We start from the raw sequence: 13,934 nt of genomic DNA, 5'->3' as shown, positions 1-13,934 counted from the left end.
TGTCGATTTATTTACATAAACATTATTTTCCCCTGGAATGTTTAACATTTCCTAATGTTTATTTTGACCGATATCCTCTCACATATTTCTGGGTCAAATTATGCATTCCAATAGACTATGGTGGAATATTCCGCATTCTTTACATGGAATCCATTTGCGGGTGTCCAACCCATCAAATATTTCTCTTCTCGGGGTCGCCTGTCGGTGTTGTGTTTCAATAACGCTATTAACACGGTAGTAAAGGTCGAGAGATTGAGACTGATAGGTTTTAAGCCAATTGACTTCCATTTACAACGCGCGCACCTGAATGCTAGCAAAAGGTTACGAGGTAGGTTAGTGCGTTTTGAGTGCAAGCTGGTTAACGGGTGTTACCGCCACACGGATACACATTAAAATAAATAGGAACGCACATGCGTTTTCTAGTCAGTTTGACAGACTAGAGTCTAGAGTCTACGGTCAATCACAGTCAGTCGGAACAGTAGATTCCAAGAAAATGAAAGACTTCTGGCGGGGGCGACGAGAGAGCAGGATGAATGGCAGATAAACTGATAGCAAAATTCCCACCCTCCCTCTAAAGATGACACAGAAAGAGAGACGTGACTTCGATTGTGAAGCTTAATAAAGATCCAATTGTCCAGAGAAATGAGGCTTGCATCTGTTTTTATGCATGCGAGAGCTTTTGTTCCAGGTGCGCCGACGTTAGGACACAAACCACTCGAGGACACGGTCAAGAGATGCGAAGAGAATATAAAAGGTACTTTCTGCTTCATTTTTATAAAGCTCTCGAAAGGGGCTGATGTGCCGTATAGTGAACATTGACGGAATATAAACACGCCCTTCTCCTCTCACGTAACACCAATATTCAACATTTTATCTGCTTAGTAGAGCAACTAGTAAAACTTGGTTGTTTTATTGTTGCGAATTTTTCCACTTTAGACTGATTCACAGACTCCGTAACTTTTTTATTTTTTTTTGTTACACAGTGATCACCACTTATCAAGGCCCGGAAGCCACTCAGGGATACGGGTTATTGCAAGTACATTACGTTAGTGTGGAGATTTGATGAAGTGTTTACTTAAGGGGGCGGTTCATTAGGAATTTGTTAACATTGGACTTGAAGACATCCAAGTTGTAGTCCGGTGGGAAGCAGGCAGACGGAACAGAGTTCCACAGGCGTGCAGTTCTAAGAAAGAAGCTTTGTTCATGGAATCCGCGTTTTGATCTAGGCACAGATATAGAGTGGGGGAAATTTTTCACAGTGGATTCAGCTAGACGGGTGTTTTTCGTGAAAGATTGGCGAGGGGGGGACCAGAGATTGAAGTTCAGACGAGCACCTGCCATGGAAATAACGATAAAACAAGGATAGGCTCGTAACGTCTCTTCTGTGGGAGAGAGGTTGCAGGGTAGAGAAAAGGGCATCCCCCACTAAGCCACGAAGTCTATTTTGTACTCTGTCAAGGCAGGATAGGCTGTTTTTAGCAGCTCCTGCCCAGATATGGCAACGGTATTCCATCAACTATTTCTATTTGGATTTCATTTAATCAATTGAACTTCGTCCAAATGGCATTTAGTGAATAAACTTTGAGCTTTACAAGTTGTAAAATCTTGTACTACTTGATTTTAGAGAAGCTTGTTCCAAACACCGAATTATTCATATTACTTACATGACCAAAACAAGGCAAGTGACTGTGGTTCAGTGGTTAACGATACGAATAGACGACCTGGGTGTCCCAAGTTCGAATCCAGTGCGTTCCAAAAAAATCAATTTCATTTAAAATGTTGTACGTATAAGTACACGATGTTTTTCGAGAAAAAAAATTCTAACTAAAAAATATCAAGGAAACCAATGCCGACAATAGAATCAATCGATTCATAAGATATAATGATGATGATCAAAAGAAAAGTAGGAAACTTGTTTACTTACTTTTTTTACAATCGTTTCCTATCCATCCTGTTTCACAACCGACCGGGCAAAATCCAGTGTCCTTGAGACATGGTGCATTGTCTCGGCAATGACCACAAATTAATTCACAGTCGACGCCATAACGGCCACGCGGACAAATTTTTTCTGTATGTATATAATAAATGATATTCAGAATTAAAATACAGATACAACATGAATTATGTCTAAAAGTAAAATTAATCCCTTGCGTGCATGTCATTGTAATATTTATCAAATTAAGTTTGTAAGATTGATCTGCAATTATCATATATATATATACATACATATATATATATATATATATATATATATATATATATATATATATAAGGTAATTTGTCTGTGTATGTATGTGTGAGAAAGAGAAGAGTGGGAATTCCCTATGAACTTCAAAACGATTGGGCCGATTTTTATAAAATTTCACACAAATGAATTTTATGGCTATCATCTCTACTTATATATAAAAGGCACTGTGTGTGTGTGTGTGTGTGTGTGTGTGTGTGTGTGTGTGTGTGTGTGTGTGCAGTCTATATGCGTTGAATGAGTTTCCTACGTTCCCCAAAACGGCTGGGTCGATTTTATGAAATTTCACACAAATGTACTTTATGTGTTTAGGAGTGTAATTAGACAGGTTTGGGAATAAGTATCAAAAATCGATAATCGGAAAGATCGCCTTAAAATATGGAAGAGTTTGATTCTAACCAAAGTTAACACTCTTATAGAGCCTAACATCACAAATACATTTGAAAATTTTTATAACTGCACAAGCAGAAAATCCGGCGTATGAACTCAACAGTAGATTCTTTGATAAGGTAGGGGCGCGTTAGAAATAAATATTTCTCTTTAGAGCACAATCGAACTTGATTTTTCTTTTTAATTCAAGCTATTATATAAAAATAATTCTATAAAATCAACAGCAGGTTCTCTACAGTGCAATGTTCGATGACAATAAAGTTATTGGAAGTGTGAAATATTTGTTGATCCTCATTCAATCATGGGCAACGTCGGATCTCTCGGCTATTTTGAGATAAACAGTAATACATTGGTCAGCCATGCACTGTCGTATTGAAAACAGTAGCTTTCATATGCTCGACTGAACTCCAATCTATGGTCCCCCTTGTCAAACCTTCACAAAAAACAATCGACAAGCTACAACCACACTATACAATTTCCCCCACTCTCTATCTGTGCCTAAATCTAAACGCAAATTCCATGAACACAGCTTCTTTCCCAGAACTGCCCGCCTGTAGTACACTGTTCTGCTGGCCTGCTTCTTGGTTGAATACAACATGGTAGCCTTCAAATCTAATGTAAAGAAGTTCTTGTTGAGCTATCCCCATAAATAATCAAATTTCTACCCATTTACACAATTAACGATTACAAAACTACAACCTTACATCCATTAACTCTTATCCTCGAGTAACCTTTGGGCCTTGATAAGTGGTGCCTCCCAAGTAAAAAAAAATGTTATATTTAAATTGAGTGACGTTTATGGAAATGTAGAATAGTAAGATAAAGTCTAATTCTAACATTTAAAAACAACTTTATTAATCATTTTCGTTAAATAAAAGAGAAATGAAAACGAGAAGGATATCCTCTACCTGCATAAGAGCCAAGTACGTCATAGGATGGAGTACTGTTGCTAGAAGCGCCTTATCCTGCCTAAACAGAATTCAAAATAGACTTCGTAGCCTAGTAGGTGATGCCCTTTTCTTTTCCCTGCAACTTCTTTCTCACAGAAAAGGCATTGCGGGCCTGTCTCTGCTCTCTCGTTATTTTGATAGCAAGTGCTCGTCTGAGCTCCAATCTATGGTCACTTTTGCTAAACTTTAGCGAAAACACTCGTTTAGCTTCCATGTCACTGCTGCTGCTGCTGGTGTGGTTGTCTGTAATTGTGGCTCCTACAGAATGACTATCGGATAATTTTGGTGACAACGAATGTACAACTTTGTTTTGTCTAAACAAATCAACAACATCAAACAGATAAATGATATATAAAGCAACGTGTAAAACTTGGTTTTGCCATAGAAAGTCTTTTATTTTACAAGGGAGTCAGCACTAATCAAAGCCCGAAGGCCACTCGGGGATAACAGTTAACGAATGTATGGTGGGCACCGGGACAACACAGTGTAGTAACCATTAGTCGTGGAAATCGGGTACAATTTGATTATTTAAGGGGATGGTCCAACAAAAACCTGTTTACAGTGGACTTGAAGACGACCATATTGTAGCTAGCTGGATAGCGGGCCAGTAGAACAGAGGTCTATACGTAGGCAGTTCTAGGAAGGAAGCTTTCTTCATGGAATTTGATTTAGAATTAGATACAGATATAGAATTGGGGAAATTGGTGATAGTGGTTGCAGCTAGATGAGTGTTTTTGCGAATGTTTAGCAAAGGAAGACAGGAAATTGAAGCTTAGATTTCTAATATAACTAATATAAATCAGTTATTTAACAAATGATTTCAGTTCAGAAAATTTTCATTGTAATTTTATTTCTACCACGGAAAGTACATACCACAAGGAGCCATATGAGTTGAGTCCCAGTATTGTGTAGCAGGAGACTCATATTGGGGACACATTAATATATTATATAATATAACTAGGACTCAGAACAGATGACGATGGTAATGAAGAAGACATTTATACATATTACATCATGACGACGACTGTGACAATTCTTGGAGGTTTCATATTAATACGGACTGCATGATATATATGATATAACAGTTCTTATACACATATAGAGAGGAGAGGGAGATTCTTCACTTATTACATATCCAAGGAAATGGCAGAAACACTAGAGGATGACCTCCAATCTGTAGTGGAATGGGGACAAAAATGAATGGTCACATTCAATGCTGCTAAGACTAAGCTTGTTTCCTTCAATAACTACAAGAAACCTTCTCTACCACCAATAGCAATGGCCAAGAACACATTGCCTGAAAGTACTTCTTTTAAACTCCTCAGCCTAACGTTTACAGGGAATATGAACTGGAATAGACACATTGAGAGCATTGCCAAGGCTGCTGCAAGGAAGGTTGGCTCCCTCTATCGTGCTAGAAAACTACTTACGCCTGACAGTATTCTATACCTCTATAAGGCCACCATTCGCCCATGTATGGAGTACTGTTGTCACATCTGGGCTGGTGCATTTGCTGTTTGTCTCTCGCTCCTGGACAGGGTTCAAAAGAGAATCGCCAACCTGATAGGTCCTGAACTGTCATCTAGGCTTCGGCCTCTGTCCCATCGACGAGATGTTGCATCCCTCTGCCTGTTCTACAAATACTTTAATGGTGAATGCTCTGACGAACTGCAAACACCTGTACCTCCCCGACGTAACTACCCCCGACAAACCCGACAAGCTACTAAGTCTCATCCCTTTACAGTAGAGATCCCTAGGTGCAAGAAAGCCTTTTACTCCAATAGTTTCTTCCTCAGAACTGCGGGTCTTTGGAACTCTCTTCCGGAATTCTACTTTCCCAACTGCACTGATATCAGAAGTTAAAGTGTAATGTCAACAAACATCTTTCTACTCATCTCCCTTCATAATGACTCCACTAATTAAGTCCCTGATAGTAGCCCCCTGCTTCAAAGTGGCACGGTGCCTTGTTTGGGGTGAAAATTGAATTTAAAAATAAAATTATGGTGGTAGGAAGGACCACTATTTGGAAGGCTTTACACAAGTCTTCGTTACAAGATGATTATAAAACACATTTACCTTTTTGGCTGTAAGGAATGACGACACAAGACAAACAGTTACAAACATAGTTGGTTTCTTTATTATTCAATCGGCCGGTCGGTGACGTCAGGAATTCAAACTTGAATCTACATGGTCTAATCTTCTACCCTTCGCTTCTAAGGGGCCCTCCTCTTCAGCTGACTATCACACCAAGCAAAATTCATTGGGACGTAAGGGACTTCTATGAATCAGGGACCATGCATATAGAGATATTCTAAGTGGAGATTTGAGTAGCAAGATATCTGTTTATATTGATTTAAAAAAGATATATATATATATATATATATATATATATATATATATATATATATATATATATCAAATATGATGTTTTATGCAATTCTTATTTCAGCAAGACATTAATGAGTAGCAGAATGGAGGAAAACGTGTTTGTTAATTTGAATGATTTAGTCGATGAAAATCCATTCTCATCATGTATTTACTGAGACCATATTCAACATATCTTTACTCAAATCAACATAATATGGAAATAAAAGAAATGACGAAAAAAAAGGGAAAAACTTTACCGATTTCACATCTGTTTCCTTCTCTGCCAGGTGGGCAGGGTAATTTACAATAACCAGTCACGTGGTTGCATTGCTGACTGACGCAATATATACATCTTTCCCTGCATTCATTTCCATAAGAACCAGGATGACACTCTGAAAAAGACAGCATTTTATTTGAAATCATACTTGCATCAACAATAATAATATTTCCATAGTGATAACGAGAACACGATAAAAAATTCAATTACATACGAGCTCGTAGGATTTTCATACAGAAAAATATTTTCTATAAATATAATTACCCAACAATGGAAACGTTTGCATTTTGTTTTTTTCAATCGCGATAATTATTATGTTATGATTACAAAGTTTTTAACATGTGTTTTAGAACGTTGTGACTATAACAACCAAGATGAGGAAGTCAGTCCGACAATCTCAATAAAAGGTGTTTTAGAATATCGCAAAAGTCAATCTTCAGTCCGACATAATTAGTTACCTCAGTAAGTAGAACTATTCAAATCAGATAATGATATTGATATATCAAATCTATTTTTTATTAGGGAGGGTGGAATCACCTCCACTAACAGGAGCAGTTAGGCGCCTGATTCACTCTGCTTCTAGTCGGAGACCCTTAGGCAAGGTCAAATACCCACTGAGCCACTATTGGAGTAGAAGGCTTTCTTACATCTAGGTATCTCGACTGTGTAGGGTGGGATTTTGCTGTTTTGTGTTTGTCAGGGATATTAACGTCGAAGGGGTACAAGAGCTTGTAGTTCGTCGGAGCACATTCCCCGTTAAAATACTTGTAGAACAAACAGTGGGATGCACCATCTCGTCGATGGGACCGAGGCTAAAGCTTAATTGACAGTTCAGGACCTATCAGGTTAGCAACTCTCTTTTGAACCCTGTCCAAGAGCGAGAGACTAGTAGCAGATGCACCAGCCCAAATATGACAACAGTACTCAATACATGGGCGAATGGTGGCCTTATAGAGGTACAGGATACTGTCAGGCGTAAGTAGTTTTCTAGCACGGTAGAGGGAGCCAACCTTCCTTGCAGCAACCTTGTATGTAAAAATACTTACTAAGAAGTATAAGGAGTTAAATTAAAAGTATGTCACAGGTATTTCTTAGACCATTTGTTCAGTCCCACACTATATGATCGCAGATAAGCACCAGACTTATAATACTACACCTACTTCTACTAATACTATTACAACTACTACTACTACTACTACTACTACTACTACTAATAATAATAATAATAATAATAATAATAATAATAATAATACATATGTTTACTATATTTTCATTACACATGTTATTGGTTAGTTCGAGTATCGTTTTCTTTGAACCTGTCTTTATTTATGACCAATACACTTTTATACTTTTAGACATTTTACCTTTTTTAAAAAACAAAACCTTACGTTGTATCAATTCTGAGTCGACACAAGTTTTAATTTAGTTTATTATTTTGTTTTTTGCTTTTTATATTCTCGTGCGTGATGAGTATAATATCTTTCTTTATATTTAACTTTATATGACTTTACATAACTTTATATATCTTTCTTTAGCAATATATAACTTTATATTATTTACATAACGTTATATAGTTTTATATAAATGTATACGACTTTAAATAATTTTATACAATTTTATATAATTTTAACTAACTTTATCAAACTTTAAATAATTTCATATCAATTATATAATTTATATGCTTTTATATAAATAATTTTATATAACTTTATTTAACTTCATATAACATTGTATTATTTTATATAACTTATATAGAATTTTATATGAAGTTATATAATTTTATAGAACATTATACAACTTTATCCAACTTTATACAACTTATTACTTCACATAATTTTCTGTAAATTTCCATAATTTTCTATAACTATGTAATTTTATATAATTCTATATAATTTTATATAATTGCATTACTTTATATAACTTTATATAACTTAATATAATTTTATATATTTTTATATAATTTTATATAATTTTTTATATTTTTATATACTTACCTTGTTTACAATATTGTCCTATCCATCCTGCAGCGCAACCGGTCTTGCAAATACCAGAAACTTTGTCACATTGTGACATATGTTTGCAGTGTCCACACTTGTATTGACAGTCAGGACCATAGAATCCATCTTGGCAAACCCTTCCTATATGGATATCATAAAAATAAGAAAGAATTAAAAGATAATCTATATCTAACATAAGTTATGACTAAGAGAAAATTTATCGATAACAATGTATCTATGTAACATTAATCAAAATACAGTTTTTTGTAAAAGAAGACACAGCTTATCAAGGATCGAACGTCACTCGAGGATATCGGTTATGAGTGTACAGTGAAAGTACAGCGTAGTGATCGTTAACCGTGGAAATTGGGTAGAATTTGATTATTCAAGGGAGCGGTACAAGAACTTGTTTACATTGGACTTGAAAACGACCATATTGTAATCAGCTGAAAAGCAAACGAGCATAAGAGGCTTTCACGGGCGGACAATACTAGGAAATAAATTTTCCTTAGGGAATTTGCGTTTATATTTTGGCACAGATAAAGAGTGTGGGAAATTGTTAATAATGGTTGTAGCTAGACTGTTAATTTTGTAAAAGTTTCGCAGGGAGCATAGATGGAAACTCAGACGAGTACATTTGCCTTAGAGTTAAATTAATCGATAACAATGTGTCGACATAACATTAATCAAAACACATTTTTATAAAAGGAGTCACGACTTATCAAGGCCCTAATACCACTCGAGGGTAAGGGTTTATGAGGGGTCACTAAGACTACAACGTAGCGTTAATGCTGGAAATTGTGGTAGAATTTGATTATTTCAGGGACATGAAAAGGATAAAGTTATTTACACACTCCATTGTATGACATTGTACAGAAGTCGACCCTCAGCAGAATCTTCAAACTAGATGTCAGGTGGCACACACTATCTGATTTTGTGTGCCAGAACTTGCACTTGTTATTATTAAGACTACTCATTTTTACGGCTGTGACAACAGCATATTCTTTTTATTGTTTTGACTCTTGAGTATATGTAACTTTACTTTGTCCTTCAGCTGGCTTTTATTACATATGTATATACACGCAGTCAGGTAAATGCTATTACTAAACATGTTAAATTTCTTTTGTTTTCGAATCTTTCGTTTTACTTATTCCCTTATTTTTAAAGGAAATCGCTTAAGACAAGGCATAATGCCATTTGATGTAAAGAGTTAAAACAATATTATTAAAGGTAAAAAACAAATAGTCAACGATAAGTATTAGATGGAATGGATTCTGACCTAAAAAAACACCACTTTTTCGCTCTTTGACAAAAACATCGTTCATACAACACGAGGAATAAAGACAAAAAAAGAGAAGCGAGAGTTACGAGATTACAAAAAGAAAACCAAGACTCACTTTCGACTCTCCTTAAATTATAATGTGACGTCGTGTTAGTAAGAAATCTATGAGACTCAAACCAGGAATAAATATCCGATTATATTAACTACATAATAATTTTCGTCATAATTTTCCATCCCTTCATTTTTTTTCAACTGCAAAAGCAAGGCGTTTCTCTAATCGATCCACTTTGAAAATATAAAGTTGAGTTGTTACTGATTTTTATTTGTTTATTTTTTGTTGTTGTTCTTTTAGTTTTTACTGATCCGCGACATTGTCTATAAATGAAACACACTTCTAACGTAGAAGAGTTCAACTATGTCCACTGAAAAACTGAGGCTTTTCTCCAATCGGTTCGTTTGGAAAACATAATATAGTTGTTAAGGTTGCTTCCGCTGCTGCTGCTGCTGTTGTTGTTGTTGTGGAGGAGGAGGAGGAGGAGGAGGAGGAGGAGGGGTTCGCTTTTTTTAAGTAAAATATATTAGGACGATACATTTAGTGAATGATAAGTAGACGTCATTCTAATAAAATGCTTACAGAGATTATTTTCGAAATATTTATGGTGAACGCCGATTTGCTCGATTCAACATCGCTAGAAATCTAATAAAGAAAATTCAAACATAGACGCATTACTGATTTCGCATCTTAATCCTTTTCTTCGAGGTGGGCATGGCAATAAACAATAACCATTAACTGGATTACATTTCAGTTCTGGGCAAAAGTTACATTTTTCCCTGCATTTCTCTCCATAATTACCACCACTACATTCTGGAAAAGACATTTCTTCTCAAAAAATACTTGCATAAACGACAGTAATAACGATTTCTTACTACTTCTGCTTTATCTTTCTTTCCGTTAAAAAATGTTCGAATATAACCGATTAGTATTAAACAAATAAAGTCATTACGAACAGCTTAAAAGTCTGCAATCAACTTAACTTTTACTTTCTATAACGAAAGATTTTATCAATATATGCGATTGGATTATCATCCCTTTCACCTACCTAAACACTATGTATGTAAATCCCTTATTTACGTAGTTGCTCAGTTGATTTCATAGAAAAGTGATTAAAACGTTCCATTATTAATTTAATACCTGAAAAGAGACTCGGAATGAATTAGAAAATTGCTTCCCTCAAAAAACACCCACGTGTCTGCACATCTTGTAAAGTTTAACTGTTAAATAATAGAAAAAAATGGAATAGCGATTCAAGTTGATTTTATTCTCAACGGTCGCGCGAACCAAGATGAATTCTCGTTGATCGTATGCAAACTAGACAACGTTGGGATGGATATAAGTAAGCGATTCGAAGAGCGAGATATTTCGCTTTTGAGGAAGGAGAGCTATGCATACGTTTCGTCATGGCGGAGCATGTTATTTTAAGCTAAGAGAACACATTGAACTTAAGAGGTGGTGAGAATTACGACATCGGTGAGAAGAGGTGCTGTACAAAGTTATTTATTTAAACACACAATTACTTACATGATAAAGAAAAGAAGGAAAACCTTTTACTTACGTTCTTTACAATATTGTCCTATCCATCCTGCAGCGCAACCGGTCTTGCAAATACCAGAATCTTTGTCACATTGTGACATATGTTTGCAATGTCCACACCTGTATTGACAGTCAGGACCATAGAATCCATCTTGACAAACTTTTTCTATATGGATATAATAAAATAAGAAAGAATTAAAAGATAATCTATATCTAATATCAGTTAACAAGAACTTAACATTTACATTGGACTTGGAAACGACCATATTCTAATCAGCTGAAAATGAATATATCGGCAGTGTACACACTTGTATTGCTAGGCAGGAACACAGAAGCCAATTTCACATACTATTTCATATGGAATCTAATGAAAATAGCCAGAATTCAATAATAATCTAGGTAGGAAGTATTTCGTAGGTAAATTATATTTAAGAGAAAATCTCTACTATTTTATAAAAGTCGCTTTGTGTGTAAGTTCCTCATAGGTTCCGAACGGCTTAGCTTATATTTTGCAAATTTCACACAAAGCTAATTCATATATCTGGCAGTGTTCTTAGATATGTTTTCTACAAAAACGCATTCGATAAGTATCGAAAATCGAAACAATCCGATCTTAAAGAAAGCTTTTCTTTTTTATCCATAATTGAATAATTTTACGGGGGAATATTTTATGTTACACCGGCAGGAAAAGATAATAAAATTTCAGTAAATCATTTTTTTTTTCTTAAAAAAAAACAGATTTCTTATAATCTGTAGATATATCTTAGTGGTAGAGCATTCAACTACAAATCGAATGATCCCGTGTTCAAGCCAGACTGTACTTCACCATTTTATTTCATTTTTGTTTTCCTATTAATTTACGATAAATGAAAAGAGAACCATTTAAAACTGCCGCAAATCATTTCTTCGTTTGAATATTTTAAAACTAAACATTAATCATAAGCGATTTTTCAGGACATTCATTTCAAGCCTAAATATCAGCTGACATAATGTTGTAAACAAACACAACAGAATTTGATGAACGACATTATCATTATTATTTTATTTATTTATTTGTGAATTAGTTCACTGGGTAAATTATTACCCGTAGTATATAATAATCAATGGAGTATTGATTATATAATACGTACGCAATCTGCATGAATTAAAATATCATGATTAAGCGTACTGTACGATCGGGTAACGCCAGGCTGCCAACTAGTCAATCCATATCCAGTAATAAAAAATGCAAGAGAGCTATATGCCCAGTCTGTTAAATCCAAGGTAGCTGATCAGCGGCTTGGTTCCCACCAGTTTTGGCAAATAACAAATAGGATCCTGAACAGAAGTGTGTATTTATCCCAACCATTATCAATGGACCAGAGGTCATCTCATCAGCGTCAGACAAGGCCAAACTATTTGCAAAGAACTTTGCAGCTAATTCTACCCTATGCGACGAAGGCCATCAACTCCCCATATTTCCTCCTATAACACAGAACAAGCTAGGTAACATGCAAATATCCGTGCATGAGGTCGCCAAGATAATCAAGAACCTAGATTCCAGTAAAGCAACTGGCCCTGATGGCATCCCAATCATAGTGTTAAAAAAGCTTCAACCAGAACTTGCTCTCATACTTATGAAACTGTTTAAGCGCTGCCTTAAGGAGACGTGCTTTCCGACTCCCTGGAAGACCTCATCAGTTTGCCCTGTATTTAAGAATTCATGTGATAAGTCATCTCCCTCTGAGTACAGACCAATAAGTCTCCTGTGTGTTATGAGTAAGTTGCTGGAATCCATATTAAATAGAGAAATAGTCAACCACCTCAGCAGGAATAACCTTCTTAGTGACACACAATATGGTTTCCGCTCTGCAAGATCTACCGCAGATGTGCTGACGGTTATATCCCACAGGATTAGTGAATCTCTTGACAAAGGCTTCCTTTCTAGGGCAATTGCTCTTGCCATATCAAAGGCCTTCGACAAGGTATGGCATAAGGGTCTACTTCACAAGGTTTCCAGCTACGGTATTACTGGAAATGTTTTCTCAATCATTAAATCATTTCTCTCTGATAGGCTCATAAGAGTAGTGATAGATGGTCAAAAATCGGAGGCCTGCAATATAAATGCTGGAGTCCCTCAGGGGTCAATCCTAGGCCCAACTCTCTTCCTGATCTACATCAAGGACCTCCCTAAACACATACTTAAATCATTCGTTGACATCTATGCAGATGACACGACCATCTACGGCAACACATCAAAGGCTGTAAATGACAAAGTTCTTTCTGATTCTCTCTCCTCTGATCTCGAGCGCGTGGTTCAGTGGGGGAAGATGTGGCTGGTTCCCTTTAATGCATCCAAAACCAAACTCCTATCCTTACATCATCAACGCTCTGATCCCCATCTGGCATCAATTGTGATGGATGGCTCTCGTCTGGGTGAGGCCCCGTGTTTTGACAAGCTTCTGGGTTTGACCTTTACTCCTGATCTGAAATGGAACACGTACATCAAGTCTGTTGCCAAGGTCGCTGGAAAGATGGTGGGATCCTTCTACCGCTACAGAAGATATCTCACTACTGATGCAATTCTCTATCTATATAAAAGCCAAGTACGGCCAAGGATGGAATACTGTTGCCATATCTGGGCAGGAGCTGCCAAAAACAGCCTATCCTGCCTTGACAGAGTACAAAATAGACTTCGTGGCTTAGTGGGGGATGCCCTTTTCTCTACCCTACAACCTCTCTCCCACAGAAGAGACGTCTAGCCGAATCCACTCTGAAAAATTTCCCCCACTCTTTATCTGTGCCTAGATCAAAACGTGGATTCCATGAACAAAGCTTCTTTCTTAGAACTGCACG

The 13,934-nt window shown here is 36.3% G+C and overlaps 1 protein-coding gene across 15 annotated transcripts in view; it reads right to left on the bottom strand.

Annotated features, from left to right (window-relative positions):
* LOC145278112 (uncharacterized) overlaps positions 1–13,934 on the bottom strand; it is a 274,399-nt gene that overhangs the window by 17,943 nt on the left and 242,522 nt on the right. For all 15 annotated transcript variants that reach the window (XM_080130385.1, XM_080130390.1, XM_080130398.1 and 12 more), the window contains 4 exons: positions 11,122–11,265; positions 8,224–8,367; positions 6,210–6,344; positions 1,925–2,068 (listed from right to left, as the gene is read on the bottom strand). In XM_080130385.1, the coding sequence (XP_079986511.1) occupies positions 1,925–2,068; positions 6,210–6,344; positions 8,224–8,367; positions 11,122–11,265 (567 nt within the window). The remainder of the gene's footprint in view (positions 1–1,924; positions 2,069–6,209; positions 6,345–8,223; positions 8,368–11,121; positions 11,266–13,934) is intronic.

Source organism: Euprymna scolopes, chromosome 6, assembly GCF_053919585.1.
Source record: "Euprymna scolopes isolate OS-2025 chromosome 6, ASM5391958v1, whole genome shotgun sequence".
NCBI classification, from domain to species: Eukaryota; Metazoa; Mollusca; class Cephalopoda; order Sepiida; family Sepiolidae; genus Euprymna; species Euprymna scolopes.
Note: the sequence above shows the minus strand (reverse complement) of the source record. Positions and strands in the feature narration are given on the sequence as shown.